This window comes from Ursus maritimus, unplaced genomic scaffold (assembly GCF_017311325.1).
Source record: "Ursus maritimus isolate PB19 unplaced genomic scaffold, ASM1731132v1 scaffold_6, whole genome shotgun sequence".
Taxonomy (NCBI): domain Eukaryota; kingdom Metazoa; phylum Chordata; class Mammalia; order Carnivora; family Ursidae; genus Ursus; species Ursus maritimus.
In genome coordinates this window covers 29,120,113-29,138,160 of record NW_024426774.1, presented here as the reverse complement: position 1 = coordinate 29,138,160, position 18,048 = coordinate 29,120,113, and the positions used below count along the sequence as shown (strand labels likewise).

The window sequence follows — 18,048 nt, the reverse complement described above, 5'->3', positions numbered from 1 at the left end:
CTACGCAGGCTTTTTCTTTCCATTTGAGCGTCTCTGAAAAATTCACCGGATCTCTCTCTTCCTTCTCTACCTCCATATTTTTGACCTTTGAGGATTTTTTAAAAAATCACTGCTGAGTTCCTTTATCACCAGATCTTTCAGAGAAGCAAAAAGAGAAGTTGCCTGAAAAAAATGCAAGCTGAGGCCTCAGCCAATCCCAGTTATTCCGGCAAATTGGTCAGCGTCTAATCAAAGATCTATATTCTACACGATACAAACTGCAGACCTACCCATAAATGAGTGTTATATTAAGGTCTTTGTTCATCTGTGTTTGCTTCCAAATCCTACGTTAGGTTTACTGCTTTTTGGTATTTGTGTAAATATTCTCTGTCATTTCTCCTAGATTTTATTATCGATGCAAAATTGGGCAGAAAGAGTACGCGGTTGGCGGAGGTGCCACAAAACAAGACGCCAAACAGATGGCCGCTAAATTTGCATATGATCAGATACAGTCAGAGAAAAACTCAATGGTACGTACTGCCTTTGGGTGTAACTGTAAAATTGTAAGGTTCTTTGTGGAGTTGATTTGAGGAAAGACTGCGTTTAGGTGATGCCCAGACAGCCCATCACATAGTATAAAGGATTCCTCCCTTCTGTGTTTCAGCAGTGAGCCACCAGCCATGGGGCCATAAGGCCCGGAGAGCAAAGTTCTGTTGGCACCTCGGGGTTGTTGTTGTTGCTGTTTTAAGATTTTATTTATTTGAGAAGGAAAGATCGAGAGAAAGAGAGAGAGAGAGAGAGACAGTATGAGAGGGGGAGGGGCAGAAAGAGGGGGAGAGGGAGAAGCAGACTCCCTGCTGAGCAGGGAGCCCGATGTGGGACGCGATCTCAGGACTCCGGGATCATGACCTGAGCTGAAGGCAGACGCTTCACCGACTGAGCCACCCAGGCGCCCCCAGGGTTTTTTAAATTTTTTTTATTTTTTATTTTTATTTTTTAAAGATTTTATTTATTTATTCGACAGAGACAGAGACAGCCAGTGAGAGAGGGAACACAAGAAGGGGGAGTGGGAGAGGAAGAAGCAGGCTCCTAGCGGAGGAGCCTGATGTGGGGCTCGATCCCATAACACCAGGATCACGCCCTGAGCCGAAGGCAGACGCTTAACCGCTGTGCCACCCAGCCGCCCCCCCCCCAGGGTTTTTTTTAAAATCCAGATCAAGCATCCATAAATAAATGTGATAGTTAGCACACACAGACTGAGCCAGTATGGAGAAGTAATGTAATTGCTCTTAAAACTCCTAAGGGGTGCTCTTTCTTTCAGAAAGATGACTCAGTATCAAATGATTCTTGGGCATCTTCGCCTAGCGACTCTGGAAACAACACTTTGGTGAAAAGCATATTGTAAGTGTGGACAAACAACTGTGATCGTTAACAAATTCAGATTGCTGCCTGAGAGAGCACATTTTTATGAAAATGTTTAAGGAGAATTTAGAGAAAGAAATTCTGATCAACAAAAAATAGGCAGAATTCACAAGCTAATGATTATCCCCTTTTCTTCTAGTGCTTCTAGATCACCTCTTGAAAATGATATCTCACCAAATGCACCAGAAGGAAATTGTAACAGCAACAGCGTAAACAATTCTTCATCTCCTCTGGTATAGTATTAGCTTCTTGCTGCCTGATAATCTTCTTCTCCGTTGTGTTTCCTCATTTAAAAAGTATCTCCAGTACTCAACCATAATTTTTCTACTTTTATCTCATGCACTCTTATTTCATGTTAGCATGTGGCAGCATTTTGGCTTTCTCCTTTCTTTATTAACCCCCGTTCCTCACATGCGAAATTCTTCCACTGTTCACTCCCATCTTCCTCTCCCTGTTCACCTTCATGTTTTCCTATATTACTATGATCTTGCTTATCTTCTACCAATAGGATGCTACTTAAAATATCCATTAGTATGGGGCGCCTGGGTGGCACAGCGGTTAGGTGTCTGCCTTCAGCTCAGGGCGTGATCCTGGCGTTGTGGGATCGAGCCCCACATCAGGCTCCTCCGCTGTGAGCCTGCTTCTTCCTCTCCCACTCCCCCTACTTGTGTTCCCTCTCTCGCTGGCTGTCTCTATCTCTGTCAAATAAATAAATAAAATCTTTAAAAAAAAATATCCATTAATATTTAGTCTACTCCTGTTTTTAAAAAAATCCGAACTAAACTTAGAAATCAGATGATTTTTATGGTGACAATTAGTGTTACATAAGTGCTGTATTTATAACGAACTATAAACAAATTGATAAGAAAAAGAAAAGCACCTCAGAAAAATGTAGAGAAGATCTGAACAGACAATTCAGAGAAGAGATACCCAAATAGGCAACCAAAATATGAAAAGATACTTTACTGCATAGTAATAGGGAAAATGCAAATCAAAACAACAGTTAGGTGCCTTTTTAAACCCATCACTGTGGCAAAATTTGCGTCTGGCAAAATACTAAGCATCGGCACAGCTGTGTTCCGATTACCTGCTGCGGGTGGAAGAATAAGTTGGTACAACCATGGCGGAGAACAGTTTGGCAAGACGTAGCGAAGTGGAGGGTGTACATGCCGTGCCTTCAAGCAGTTCCGTTGCTGGGGATGTCTACTAGAGAAGCACTCCTGTGTATGTACAGAGAAACATATGTAAGCTTGTTCTTGCAACTTTATTTGTAACTGGAAGCAGCTTGAGAAACATTGTCCATTAACAGAATGGCTAAATTAATATACTGTAGTCATCACACAGTGGGAAGGGGTATGAGCTCAAAAACTTAGTTTGATGCTCCCCGCTCTGTCTCAACATATTCAAATTGGTAAAACTACAAAACCTACCAGAATAAAGGTGAATATGAATAAAGAAGAGCTATGTGAAATTAATTTTTGAGATATAGTGAAGATTCCTCTTTTTTGCTAAATATTAAAATTAAATTAATAATTTGTGCTAAAAATGAAATTATTAGCATTGCCATTTTTCTTCTTCTTCTTCTTCTTTTTTTTTTTTTTGCATTGCCATTTTTAACTGGTAACCAGATAAGAAACATTTGGGGAATTATTTTAGACTGGATCCCTGAGCTCCGTCTGTGGCTTTAGCTCTGTGGAGGGCTGGGATGCACGCCTTCTTGTTGAGACCCACTGGCCCAGGAGGTCTGCAGGGAGTCCGTGGTTGGCTTCCACTGAACTTGCCCTGATTGCTTTTCTGTCCTGCCTGCCTTATCTGTCTGTTTGCTATAACAGATGAGAACATTGATCTAGCCGAGTAAACTGAGAAGCAGGGCTTGATGAGAGTACACAAGTTGATGAGGCTGTTCATCTAATGGACCAAAAAATGTCACAGAACCATCTAGAAGTACAGGAGGAAGAAGAACAAGATAAAGCAAGATAACTGATTTAATCATCTGAAACTGTTTTTCATTTTCTTTTATTACAGAGCAATGTCAGAAGTAGTGAAAAGAGGGTAAAAAGGTGAGTATCATTGTGCAGTGCACATTTTTGGAAATGAAGTTTTGTTTCAGACTTAGGGTGTTAACCTTATTTACTAGGTCTTCAGTGTTTGTAGAGTACTATATACCCTTCTTTGAATGGAATTTCCGAAGTAGAAAGCATAGTTCAGGACCCCAAAAAGCTTGAAATCTTTAAACAAATGATTTGACGTGTGTTGAGAAGTCTTTGAATGTATGTACACACTGCATTGTAGATGAAAGGCCCGTGGGGGTATCACTAGAGTCCGTGGTTGAGGGTGTTATTTTGGACGAGGTTGACAGAAGTGAACTTGGAGAGGCACTTCCAGAAAAGTGCATTATTTTGCAGACAGGCAGGTAGGGTACAGATGGCATAATGACTTGGGTAAGAAAAGCAAAAGATCAAATGTTAATATAAATGATGGCGGATTGGTTTCTTTTTTTTTTTTTTTTTAAGATTTTATTTATTTATTTGACAGAGATAGAGACAGGCAGCGAGAGAGGGAACACAGGCAGGGGGAATGGAGAGGAAGAAGCAGGCTCCTAGCAGAGGAGCCTGATGTGGGACTCGATCCCATAACGCTGGGATCATGCCCTGAGCCGAAGGCAGACGCCTAACCGCTGTGCCACCCAGGCGCCCCCGGATTGGTTTCTTGAACAGAAGAGAAAAACAAGGACAAAACTATAAGTCATCAGTGAGGGCGAGATGGCAGTAGAAGACATTATGGGCCACCAATATATTCTGAACAGTAGGAGATGTGCCAGGGAAGAATGTTCCCGATGTGGGCGTTTGGGTGGAGAGAAGAGAGGTGTATGTGTAAGGTGGTCTGGCTGTCAGCCGTGGTTATCATGGTAGTGACAAGGGATGAGGAGAATTTGCGAGACAGACTGTACGGAAAGATTTGAGGGAATAGAGTTCCAATAACTGGGTGAAGAAGAGGCAAAGGAGAAAGGATTTGAAGATGGGTTCATGTGGAGGAGATGCAGACAGGAATCACGGGCACTAATGGGGTTAAGGAAGTTTAAGACTTGAGGGCTTAGGGGGAAGATAGCAATTTGAATATGTTTCGTTTTCAGTGGGGTTTGAACTTCCAATAGCACATGGCTCACCGCCAGCCAGGAATAAAGTACAAAGACTAGAATGACGGTGCAAGGATCGATTTCCTTTGGTTTTGAGAATGTAGGGAAGAAAGGAGAGGCTGGTGGCACACCAACATTGTGTTAAGGCAAAAAAAAAAAAAGGAATCAGGGAAGGAATGAAAAATTATTAGTGGGCAGAGGAGAACTCTCAGTATATTGTTTTGTAAAGAAAGGTTAACACTTTCTACCCTGCAATTCTAATACGTGACTCAAAATATTTAAAAAAAACTAGTGCATGACATAATGTTCTATTTTATTTGAGTTTTATTTGAGTTTTATATTCTTCTCTTAAATTTTAGAAGTTTGGCCCCTACTTTTAACTCTCCTGTGACCAAAGAAAACAAGTACACTGTGGAAGTCAGGTAAGAGGGAAACATGTAAACATAATCTGTTTAAAGGTATGTTTGCTCATTTGACAAAAGCTTCTGAAGGGACTGTTGTACATCAGCCAGGTTAAATTCTGTTTCTTCCTGAACAGTTTATTTTTTTAAGTACAGACCCCCAAAAGATCATTATGTCTTGGAAAAGTAATGTTTAGATGAATCCACATGGAATGTGGTAAATGTAGATCTGTGTGATACTTATGGGAGTTTTTCTGACACACATGGAAGTTTTTAATATTGAAGGTAAATATTTCTACACACCGTGATTTTTTTTTTTTAAAGACCACTGAAGGAATCCGAATAGATCCACTTGAATCTGTTTTCCATTTTCCAGCTTCATTCCAGATTTCACGATGAAAAAAGGTTCCTCTTGTGGTAGATTATGGTTTGGGTTTGAACAAAATATCTAAAACAAATGTGAAGCCTATTTGCAACAGGAGGACATTGAATATAAGTTTAAAAAAAAAAACAAAGAATCAACAAACATTTGAAAGTACCTCATAGATACCTGGCACTGTGCTGGGCATTGGATTTATAGGGGGAACTACTAGAAACAGCGTCGGCCCTCGCCGAGTTTTGTGGGGATGATATTACATGAAAAATCTGTAATTATAATCTATGGTCAGAGGTCTGAAGGGAAAGCAATGACATGGTAAGAAACAGAAATAGGACCCTTGGGGTTAGTGTGAGGGATGAGGCAAGGCTTTCTCTGGGGTCGCCCATGTGAGGGCGCCTGGAGGATGAGTTAGCATAGGGAGGTGGGGTCTGTGACCTCGCCAAAGCAGAGCGTGTGGGAAAGTGAAGGTAGGAACGGTATGTGAGTGTTCAAGGGGCAGAGGCCGTGTGCTTGGAGTGCGTTGAGCAAGGGCGTGGTGCCGTGGGACAAGCTGGGGAGGGAAGCACGAGACCCTCGTAGGCCATCTAAGGACTTTCTGGGCTATTGGAGAGTTTAGGCACAGAGAGACATGCTCAGAGTTTTTCACCCTGCTTGCTGTGTGGCTCATGGATTGGAGCAAAGGAGGGAGAGGAAGTGGAGTGTCCCAGCTAGCCGGGTTCTGCGGGAGGCTGACGGGAGCGTGGACGGGTGTGAAGATGTTGGGGATGGGGAAAGTGGGCACACACCAGTGACGTGTTTGGGGAGAACAGTTGGCAGGGCTTAATGATGGAACGTGAGGCGGGAGAGAGGGGGAGACCAGGTAGTTACAAACGTAGGCAGGCTCGGAGAACATGCTCGTGTCTCTCATGACAGCTTGGTGGCAGCTGGGGAACTGAATATGCTGCTTCTGAAGTTTTATACTTGAGATCGGAGTCTTATCATGGCTTTTGTACAGCCAGAAGTGGAGTGTCATCGCCAGCGTGATTTGTTATGTTGGGAGCGGGAGCGGGAGAAACAAGGTCTTTGGGATTCAAGAGTTTCTGTGGCGTGGACTCTTCTCATACAGAAGGGGAGAGCCATGTTTGTTATATAGTCTGTTGTGCGGTGACGTGAAGGGGAAGGGGAGGGGTTGGGCGGGTCGGGGGGTGGGGTGGGCAGTGACCACCGAACTCAGAATAACAGTGGCATTTCTCTTTTCAGGTTTGCTAGTGATTTTACAGAAATAACACCGATTGGCTCAGGCGGATACGGTCAGGTTTTCAAAGCAAAGCACAAAATTGATGGGAAGACTTATGTTATTAAACGTGTTAAATATGATAAAGAGTAAGTAGTACATGTTTGTCTCTTCGAATGAGAAGTTTTGTGAACCTGCATGATTCTTTTTTTGTGTCTCTCCTTCATTAGCATACTATTTACTTTTTTCTAGTCTTCCTTAAAAATGTCACTCTCTCATCGGGAGCTTGGCTTCCTCTGACATGACCTCACTTTACTGTGGTTATTTCCGTAAAATAAATGGATAGACCATTGATCATTCTTTTGGTCCCGTCTTGATGAAAACTGAAGTTATAGAATCATCTAACTCACAGTGACCTTTGAGACGTTCTGGTCTCCTCTCCTTATTTAACGGATTAGGAGGGTGAGACCCAAAGAGGCAAACTGATTTGTCAAAGGTAAAAGCTAGCTGGTAACTGTCCCGTTTGTCTATTATTGTGTAATATGCCACTCCAAAATGTAGTGGCTGAAAAAGAACAAGATGTTATTATCTGTCACTGTCCTGGGAGTGGTGCTCATCTGGACCGTCCTTACGTGGGATCTGTCATGCATTTGTAGTTGGAAGTCATCAGAAACTTGGGGGGAGTGCGCCTGGATGGCTCCGTCAATTGAGCATCTGACTTTGGCTCAGGTCATGATCTCAGGGTCATGGGATCAGCCCCACATGGGGCTCTCTGCTCCAGCGGGGAGTCTGCTTCTCCCTCTGCCCCTCCCCCGACTCGTGCTCTCTCTCCCTCTCTCTCTTTCACAAATAAATAAATAAATAAATAAATAAATAAATAAATAAAATCTTAAAAAAAAAAAAGAAGTCATCAGAAAGCTTGGCCAGGGATGGCCGTTACAAATGGCTAGCAGTCGAGCTGGCTGTGGGCTGGAAATTCAGCTGGGGTTGTTAATCAGAGTGCCTCCACATGGGCTCTTCATGTCACATGGGCTTCTCACAACTTAGTGGCTGGGTTCCAAGAGGGATTGTCCACAGAGCAAGTCATCCCAGAAGGGAACAGGAAAGGCTACTTTGACCTAGACTTGGAAGTTTCACATTATATTGGTTAAACAAAATCACTAAGGCCAGTTCAGACTCGAGGAAAGGGCAAATACACTCTACCTCTTAATCTGAGGAGTGGGTGCATGTATGGGGAGGAAAAAATTGATAACCGTCTTAGGTCACTTACCCACGATGGTAACAAGGTGGAGATTTATTTTTTTAATTTAATTTTATTTAAATTCAATTACTTAACAGATAGTGTATTATTAGTTTCAGAGGTAGAGTTCACAAGGTGGAGATTTAGAACTTGTTGTCTGGAGTACCAATCCACTGTGTTCCCACCATAACATATTGCTCCCCATGTTCGTTTTATGTATTATCTGCACCTACTTCCTCCCACCCCCCACTTACTGGATAGCAGAACTCCTTCAGAAAAGAGAGCACATGGTAAGGAGGTATTAAATCACATGCTCACCAATTCACCAGTCTTGCTTGTTGTTTTCTGACAGTTGTGCTATGTGTAACTTGCAGACCTATCCCTCAAGGTCTAGGAAGAGAAGGGAAAGGGACATGGGCTAATGACGTGAAAAAAGGAGAAGCAGGCGTGGAGTCCTAGCCACTCCTCATCTCAGCCAGACAAACCTACTTCCTGTCCCATGGACAATGCCTTGCAGTTGAAATACCTTCGTATCCACCTGGCATCAAAACAAGGCTTTCTCTTTCCACATTGTTTTGTGTGTGGGTTGTTTTTTTTTTTAAGATTTATTTATTTATTTGAGAGAGAGAGAGAAAGAGAGAACATGCAGGGGTAGGCACAGAGGGAGAGAGACTCTTAAGCAGACTCCATGCTGAGCATGGAGCCTGACATAGGGCTTGATCCCAGGACTTAAGCTGAAACCAAGAGTCAGACGCTCAACTGACTGAGCCACTCAGGTGCTCCTCTTTCCACATTGTTTTGCTTGACAGGAATGAAGCATTATTCCTTCCGTTCAATAGCATTTTTTTTAATGGTAATAAGGATGATAAGGGTATAATATCTTGGACATTTTTATTGGTTTCATAAATTGGCGTAACACAGTTAAGAATATACTTGGAATATTTATACACCATGACCCATGGGTTGCCTGTCTGGGAACCTATTCTAAGGATATTATCCAAATGATGGAAGAAGTTATATAAGAAGATGTAAATCACAGTGTCATTTGTAACAGTGAAAAATTAGAACAAACCAAATGTCCAGCAATGAAGAAGTGATTAAATGTTTTGTTCTCTCCCCTGCTCAATGGCTATTTTGCAGTCATTAAAAAAATGAGGCTTATGTACTAAAAATATTTACACATGAAATGGTATGATGCTGGAATTTGCTTCAGAATAATCCAGGGGAGATGGGGAAGTGGGTAAGAGCATAGATGAAACAAGATTGGCCAGGAGTTAATAACTGTTTCATCTGGTGATGGCTAGGCAGTGGCCCACTAACTTTTTGTACTTTTGAAATCTTACATGAGAAAGTTTGTACATGATGGTCATATAGATTGTGTAACAAGGAAAATGATAAAGATAACCTGTTATGTGGAAAAATAAGATAAAAATTATATACTGTAATTACAAGTATCTAAAAATGTATAGAAGAAAGACAATATGAAACAACCCAAAATAATAACTGATTGTATTAGGACTGTTGATACTTTCTCTTCCTTTATTCTTATAAATTTTATGTCATATAGGTATATGACTTTTCGGATTAAAAAATGGAATTATAAAATGTTTGCTTACCCTTTCTCACCCTTGAAATCTCAAATTTATTTATTCCGCATAGCATAGAATTATCTTCGCTCTTGACTCCACATCCCTGTAAAGCTCCCACATGTGCTGTGCAGTCTCACTTTCTCTGTGTAGATGATCTCCTTTGTGTATTTTTGCTACACATTGAAAATTCTGATTTACGTTCTTCAAGTTGCCTGAATTACCCTCGCTGCCCAAATAAGGTTTGCTTGTGAAATCCAAAGTGATTTTAACACAAGTCTAAACAAAATATGATGTGTGACTTAGCTACCAAAACTCGCGTGACTGGTATTTCAGAGACCACCACGAATGACTTTTAAATTGCCTGATATCTGGAATTAATGAAGTCACCGCTTTTTCTCTTATGTTGAGAGCGAGAACAGCCATGTTTTTTTTCTGTGGTGTCCGGTGTTTCCTTTCGCGCGCTCCTGGCTTCCATTTTAAACACTCAGGGCGTGGGAACCATGGCGACCGTTGACTACGGGAGCCTACGGAGCTGTCTTCTGTTACTGGACTTGTAGTTTTTACGGGGATGTTTGATGACACTTCTATGTTCCCTGTTCCTTTAAAGCAAGAAGGTAGAGCGTGAAGTAAAAGCTTTGGCAGCGCTTCGTCACCCAAATATCGTTCACTACTGTAGCTGCTGGGCCGGGGAGGATTACGATCCTGAGGACAGCATAAATCCTTCAAGGTAACTAAAAAGAATTCTCGTAGCCCTAGTAGGAGGGAGGAAACTGGTACTTACCAGGTGTGGGCCACCAGCTAAGGCCATGCATCGTGACAGTTACCGTCACCACCACAAACACTGAGACACTGTTAGGTCTCCAGTCACCAGGTAAGGAAATAATGAGTAATCTTTTTGTGGCTCTTATTCCTTGCTCCAAACTTGCTTAATTTTTTTTTTTAATTGTCCTCCGCTACTTTCAGAATCTCAGGGTTAGCCTTTTTGTCGCCATTATTCCACGTGTAGGTTGGCTCACACGCCCCAGCCTCAGGCCAGGCTGTAAATGCAGCTTGGTGAAGAAAGTTTGATTGTGTTATAGACGCTACAGCTGGAAGCAGTGGCCAGCACTTTCCTGTCTTTCTCAGAGGCCCCCGTTGATGGGGTGAGGTCAAGAGGGACTCTCTCTTTTCAAAATTTTTGAATTTTTTTAAGTAGGCTCCATGCCCACCCTGGGGCTTGAACTCAGGGCCCTGAGATTAGGAGTCACATGCTCTACTGACTGAGCCAGCCAGGCGCCCCAAGGAGTCTCTCCTGAATACAACCACACCACTTATGGTGGAACGGTGGGCAGTGAAAATAATTTGAAGACTACGAGCTGTGATGTGGGTACCCCACCTGGTATCACTCATGTTTTGTCTCAAGCCCCTGACAAAGGACTGGAAGGTTCTAAAGACCTGGCATCTCCCTCTGAGAGCCAGCCAGTGTTTCTTGGGACCATCCTCACGGAAATCCTGAGGACATTGGAGGCCTGTTCATTCATCAACTCCCGACTCCAGCCCCAGCTCCACACGGTGTAATCGAGAGCTTTATCATTAGTTTCAGGAGTTACTGACCATCGGCATACAGACAGGACTTTTTCAGCTTTCAGCAAATTCTTGGCTTTCTCTTCCTATTTTCTAGCCGACATAAGTTCAAAGAATATAAATTAATATTGAGGCCAACCTAGTTTAGAAAGCAACATAAAAAGCATGGTTAGCAAAATCAGTCCTCACAGGTATGTCATAACAATTTATTGGCACTTCTCTTTGAGAACCTATCCTTACATTATTGTTTTTTATTTGTTTTGCCTGTATTTCTCTCTCATTAAACCGTAACCCACATGACAGCAAGGATGGTATCTAACTCGTTTTATCTCTAGGTTCCTGTTCTGTGCTTTTACAAAACAGATGCTCAGTAGGTCAATAGTAAATTAAAACATTCCAGAATTATTTTATGTAGTAATGAACTTTGGTTTTCTTTAATTCCATTGTATTAATGTTCCTTTTCCGATTAGCAAAGGTGATCAAGGATCCTTTACCGTTAAAGAACAGGCAGGCTCATACTTCATAAAGAAGTTAACAAATAAAGCTCTGGACATTTGGGAACTTATGATTTAAATAAAAAATGATTTATTGTATTTCAATGCATGTTTATTTATTATATTTAGATTTCTGTTTTGAGACATGTTTTGGGATTCTTGCGGAGATAAAGTATAATTTTAAAAAGAAAGGTTATTTTTTATAAATTTATTTTTATTGCTCCTTGTAACATCCTGCGAATTTTATATCCAGACCAAAGATTAAGTGCCTTCTCATCCAAATGGAATTCTGTGATAAAGGGACATTGGAGGCATGGATTGATAACAGAAGAGGCAAGAAACCAGACAAACCCTTGTCTCTGGAGTTATACGAACAAATAGCAGCAGGCGTGGAGTATATACACAACCAACAGCTAATTCACAGAGACCTTAAGGTACACGGAAAATGTACTATTCGGATTTGATAAATATGATTTAGTTATTTTAAATTTTATCTTCTCTAGTTTTAGAATTGATTGACAGTCTTGAGGAAATAATATATCTGATCCTTTAAAGTTAGAATGGATCTTGAACTTGTCCCAAATACCTTTCCATAGCACCACTCAGAAGGTCTCCAGGACAAATGAATTTATCGAGACAATCGGAAGGAGCCCTATAGGCAGGAGCTCATTCACTTCCGGTGCCCTCTGGCTGCTCGTCATACTCCCGTCGCAAACACCAGTAGCTTGAGTAGGCTGAACGTTTGTGCGCAGACCTTCACTGTGGCTAGCACAGCCGATGGGCTGCTTGTCCCTGCCTCTGCCGCTACTCAGGCTTGTTTGAGAAGCAGAAGGGACTCCCGGGACTGGCTTTGGGGACCTGGTTCTCTTAATTTCTCAGTCACTACTCTTGAGGGCAATCACAGCTACTGAGTCCAGAGTCTACAATTTTCTTGGCATTTGAGTAGACATTTCTACCCCATGACTGGAAAACTATAGTAACCCAAATCTTGGAACACATAACATACCTTTGTATTTTTATTTTCTGCTGGCTTCTTAGCTTCTTTCATGGTCTAGATGAGCTGTTTTCCCATTTTACTTTCTCATCAAAATGAAAGAAGGGACAGAAGAGGTTTTCACGGTGTCTCCCAGTCTCTCTTCCCTGTAATCTGCCCACTCCCATCACAAACTAGCCATGCGGAATCCTAGCATGGAGTCTTTGTTCATGCGCTTCTTGCTCGGAACACTCGTCTGCTTGTTTCTTTGGTCTCAATTTCTTTACGTAGCCTTTCCTGATCACTCTGGATCCAGCAGAAGCACCTCGTCTATAGGGATCCTGGCTGTTGGCTTACCCTGCCCATCTACAGTAGCCAGGAATGAGGAATGAAGCAAAAGAGTTTCTTGAGAAGAAGAAGCACCTGTGTATAGAGTTGTTGGGCCTAGATAGGAATAATTGGCCCATAAAAGATAGTATGTCTTTGGTCTGCCCCCAGGAGCTGGAGGCTTAAGGTCTTTGTGTTGGAATCCACCTGGTTCCATCTTTTCTTTTCTTTTTTCTTTCCTTTCCTTTTCTTTTCTTTCCTTTCCTTTCCTTTTTTCTCTTCTCCTCTCTTTTCTCTTTTCCTTTCCTTTCTTTTCTCTTTTCTTTTCTTTCTTGATTTTATTTATTTATTTGAGAGAGAGAGAGCACGAGAGAAAGCACGAGCAGAGAGGAGGGGCAGAGAGAGTGGGAGAGGGAGAAGCCGATTCCCCACTGAGCAGGGAGACTGACTCGGAGCTCCTGGGATCATGACCTGAGCTGAAGGCACACGCTTAACTGACTAAACTACCCAGGCACTGGTTCCGTCTTTCTTTAACAATATCTTAAAGGTGTATTTTAAAGTTGGAATGTTATAAGAAGTATGTTCAAAAGAATACATTTAGAATGGCTATGCCTTCACTTTGGAATAATTCATATATTTGGTTCAATAAAAAATTAAGCACAATTACTTTTAAAGTAATCTGCAAATAAATGCAGACATTTGGGTATTAACTCCCAGGCCCCCCTCTGGATGAATCCATGAAGCTGACAGGTGCTGCCTGGTTGTTCCTTTCCCTAGCATCCCTGTCTCCCACGCTGCCTGTGCCCTGTGTCACGGGGTGTTCTTTTCTTGGGTCTGTTTGCAGACAGTGTTCGCACCATGTCTGCAGCTGCTCAAACATCAGACTTTGATACTCCTGAGCCTTCTTGCCTCCTAGCATTTCTAGCTTTACTGCTACAGTTGCTGCTTTATCCCACCTGAGAGAAGATGCCAGCCGAAGGCGTGCACCTTTCTCTGGGATGCTTCACACAATACCAGCTGTAGGTGGTTTTTGCCAGAGAATGGTCTTTACCCCAGGAAGTCCCTATTGTATAAAGTCTACCAGCATTTACCACTTTCTGTCAGAATCTGAAGAATTAGACCATCACATCTTTACATCCTACATCTGAAACTTACATGTCAATTATATCTCAGTAATAAAAAAAATTACTATGGAGCAAATAAAAAAATATTACTATGGAGCAAAATGGAGGAAAAAAAACTGGATGAAGATACTGGTGAGGGACATAGAGGTTTCTAGAGTAGAAGCTTCTGGAGGTTCTTTCTCTCTGTAGACCCAGGCTCTTTGGTCAGCCTTGGCCTGACGATTCCGCCCTTTTTCCTGTACCTCCTTTATAAAGTTTGCACCTTTTTTTTTTTTTTTGCCTTGTCATAGCATAACCGATTAGACAAAATGTGACCTTATTTTTGTTTTTCTTTTTAATGACCTATAAACAAGTGATCTGGCATTCCTACTAGACAGTTTCATGCAGCTTATATATGTAGAAGCATCGTAAATGCAACCTCAGTGTTTCTCAGAGTCGGTTATAGACCTGTGTGTGGGACCTGTGTGCACTTGCAAACCCAACATATTCCTACCGGGTAACTCGAATACTGCGTTGGTAGGTTTTCTCCCTACACCCAACCCACTCCCATCTGCAGCTTTCCATCTTTATTATTGGCAGTAGATTCCAATCTCTTTGTTAATGGCTCTAATCTAACTGCTAATTTCTGCATGAGCCTTTTTAGGCTGGCTTCTTGCAAGCTCCTCTTTTAGCCTTCTTGGCTTTTTGGTCTCTTTCCTGTCAGCTCCTTTGCTAGGCCCTCTCGTGAGTATTACTTACCTTCTAGAGTTTGCATGGTAAAGCCCAACCTTGTATTCAAAGTTGTCTTTTCAAGAATGACAAAATATATATTTTTAAATATTTTATTTTTAAACGATGTCTACACCCAACGTGGAGCTTGAACTCACCACCCTGAGATCAAGATTCGCACACTCCACCAACTGAGCCAGCCAGGTGCCCCAGGAATAGCAAACTATTAATCTCCTTATCAACAACCTTCCTGTTTTCATGGTCTTTAGAATGTTGGTCAATACCTCTACAAAATTGTGGAGTAGGATGAACACTCCCCATTTTGTACCCCCCCCTTTTCAATCTGCTTAGAGAATTACATACATGGGCAGAAATACTTAAGTGCTAGTTATCAGCTTCTAGTTAATGTGGCCTGCCTTCAAGGACAGAGGGCGTCTGGAGAAATTGACATCAAGGAAATCCCCAGGAGAAATACTGCACAGGATATCTTAACAGCATTATTGAGAAGAGACTCATTCTGAGAATCTCAGACTTAGAGATCTGAAGGGCTTCTACTTCAATCCCCAGCAGATCCTGGACTCATATCTGCAGCATTTCTACCAAGTCGATGTCCAGCCCCACTTTGAATACTCCCTGAGATGAGGACTCTCAAATTCCCATTCTTTGGACCAGACTATTAGTATATTAGGGTATATTAAAGCAAGACTTTTGGTTGTTTCTACCCTCTAGTACTGTGCAGAGTGAATCCACCTTCCACTAAGCTTCTCTTCAGATCAGATATTTGAAGTCAGCTATGCCTGAAGTCTTCTCTGCTGACAGCGAAGTCCTTACTTTAAAGACCTGTGATCTTAAATATCCTGTTTTGGGCCACCTGTGTAAGGGTAAATGCCTTATAAGGAGATAGAAAAATAGCCCTTGTTAAATATGATTTGGATATGTGATAACAGTCTGTGAAATTGGTACTTATAAATTAAATATTGGGTTTTTTTTTTTTCTGTAGCCAGGTAACATATTTTTAGTAAATACAAAACACATAAAGATTGGAGACTTTGGACTTGTGACATCCTCGAAAGATTATGAAAATCGGACAAGTAATAAAGGAACTCTTCGATATATGAGCCCAGAGCAGGTGAGGTTCCTTTATTTTCTATGTATTTTTCACTTCTTTTGTGTTATTTTTAACTATAGAGATAATAGACACCTCTTATAAAATTAAAACAACACAGAAGCATATAGAATAAAAATGGAAAATTCCCTTTAACGTTCCTTTCTACTCCTTCTCTTCTTACAGTCTGTTGTTTATCCTTTTAGATAATTTTCTGTGAGTTACAAACATATATAAACACAAGTATATATGGATATAGAGACTTTTGCATAAAGATATAAGGACATGCTTTTACAAAGTTACTGTAATGTTATTTTGCAACTTAATTTTTTCCCACTCAACAATGTATCCTAATCCTTCTGTATCAGTCCATGTGGATCTCACATCTATCTTAGCGACTGTATTGTATGCTGACCTATACCATCATTTATGTAACTGTTTCCTTATTGACGGGTTATTTATTTAGGCTGTTAGCAAGTTTTTACATGTTTTTCCCCTTATCTTTGACACTAAAAACAAGTGTTTCCATGATCATCTGTGATAGATTCCTTCAAGTGAATTATTGAATAGAATAAGTGCATTTCAGATTTGGCCAATACTGTGAAATTGTCATACCCAGAAAAGTGATCCTACTATGCCTTCCTCCCAGCGTGCTGGAGAATGTTGCATTCTCCTTCCCATTCCCAATCAGACTAGGGTGCTAGCAGACTGCAGTTTGGGCCACTTGCTTGTTCAGTCTGCATTTTTCAGATTTTTAGTTAGGAAGGCCATCTTTACACATATTTACTTAGGATTTTTCTGCAGATTCTCTGTTTGTGTCCTTTCCTCATTTTTCTTAATTAGGTTATCCGTTGCTAATTTATTTGTAAGGGATATTTTTATATTTCGGTTATTGATTCTGTATCTGTTAACCATATTGCAGATTTGTTTTCCTTGAGTGTTAGTAATTTCTTTGTTTATGCTGTATCGTGGAAGCTTTTAAGTTGTCATGTTTATCAGTGTTTTCTTTATGGCTGCTGGGTTTCTCATTTTTATTTTGGAGGCCATTTCTCCCACAACATTACAAAAAGATTTTGTGTTTTTACTTTAGTTTAGACTAACTCGAATTAGGTTTTGTCTATACATGTGAGGAAGGGATATATATCTTGATCTTCCTCATGTGGATATGCGGTTGCCCATCACCATGTATCAGATGGTTTGTGATTTAAGCTTTCATATTAAGGAAAATTCGTAGAAACAAAAAGTAGAACAGAAGTTGCCGGGGCCTGAGGGAGGAAGAATGGGAAATAGTTTAATGGTTCAGCTCTGTTTGGGATGATGGAAATTTTTAAAAATAGATACTGGTGATGGTGGCATGACTTTGTAAAGGTACTTAATGCCACCAAATTGCACACATGAAATGGTTAAAATGGTAAATTTTATGTATATTTTACCATAATAAAAATTGTATTTTTAGTCAAAACAGTATGGTAGTGGCACAAAAATAGACATGTAGGTCAATGGAACAGAATAGAAAACCCAGATATGAACCCACAATTATAAGGTCCATTAATCTTTGACAAAGCAAGAAAGAATATCCAATGGGAAAAAGACAGTCCCTTCAATAAATGGTGTTAGGAAAATCGGACAGCCACATGCAAAAGAATGAAACTGGACCACTTTCTTACACCATACACCAAAATAAATTCAAAATGGATTAAAGACCTAAATGTGAGACTTGCAACCATAAAAATCCTTAAAGAGAACATAGGCAGTAGTCTCTGACATCAGCCATAGCAACTTCTTTCTATATATGTGTCTCCTGAGGCAAGGGAAACAAAAGCAAAAATAAACTATTGGGACTACATCAAAATTTAAAAAGCTTCTGCACAGTGAAGGAAACAATCAACAACACTAAAAGGCAGCCTACAGAATGGGAGAAGATATTTGCAAATGACCTATCCCATAAAGGGTTAGTATCCAAAATATGTAAAGAACTCATAACACTCAATACCTAAAAAACAAATAATCCAATTAAAAAAATAGCCAGAAGACATGAATAGATATTTTTCCAAAGAAGACATACAGATGACCAACAGACACATGAAAAGATGCTCAACATCACTTATCATCAGCGAAATGCAAATCAAAACTACAGTGAGATATCATCTCACACCTGTCAGAATAGCTAAAATCAACAACACAAGTGTTAGTGAGAATGTGGAGAAAGGGGAACCCTCTTGCACTGTTGGTGGGACTGCAAACTCTGGAAAACAGTATGGAAGTTTCTCACAAAGTTAAAAATAGAACTACCCCGTAAATTAGCAATCGCACTGCTAGGTATTTACCCAAAGAATACAAAACTACTAATCCAAACAGATACCTGCATCCCGATGTTTATAGCAGCATTATCTTA

The 18,048-nt window shown here is 40.8% G+C and overlaps 1 protein-coding gene and 1 non-coding gene across 2 annotated transcripts in view; one reads left to right on the top strand and one right to left on the bottom strand.

The window, feature by feature from the left end:
* The window catches only part of EIF2AK2 (eukaryotic translation initiation factor 2 alpha kinase 2), a 35,259-nt gene that overhangs the window by 9,174 nt on the left and 8,037 nt on the right, over nucleotides 1-18,048 (top strand). The window contains exons 5-13 of the mRNA XM_040623099.1: nucleotides 383-509; nucleotides 1,301-1,380; nucleotides 1,541-1,634; nucleotides 3,427-3,461; nucleotides 4,897-4,959; nucleotides 6,557-6,679; nucleotides 9,967-10,086; nucleotides 11,670-11,850; nucleotides 15,549-15,677. Of these exons, the coding sequence (XP_040479033.1) occupies nucleotides 383-509; nucleotides 1,301-1,380; nucleotides 1,541-1,634; nucleotides 3,427-3,461; nucleotides 4,897-4,959; nucleotides 6,557-6,679; nucleotides 9,967-10,086; nucleotides 11,670-11,850; nucleotides 15,549-15,677 (952 nt within the window). The remainder of the gene's footprint in view (nucleotides 1-382; nucleotides 510-1,300; nucleotides 1,381-1,540; nucleotides 1,635-3,426; nucleotides 3,462-4,896; nucleotides 4,960-6,556; nucleotides 6,680-9,966; nucleotides 10,087-11,669; nucleotides 11,851-15,548; nucleotides 15,678-18,048) is intronic.
* On the bottom strand, nucleotides 10,561-10,633 carry TRNAR-CCU. Its single transcript has one exon. It is a non-coding gene; the product is annotated as a tRNA-Arg (tRNA).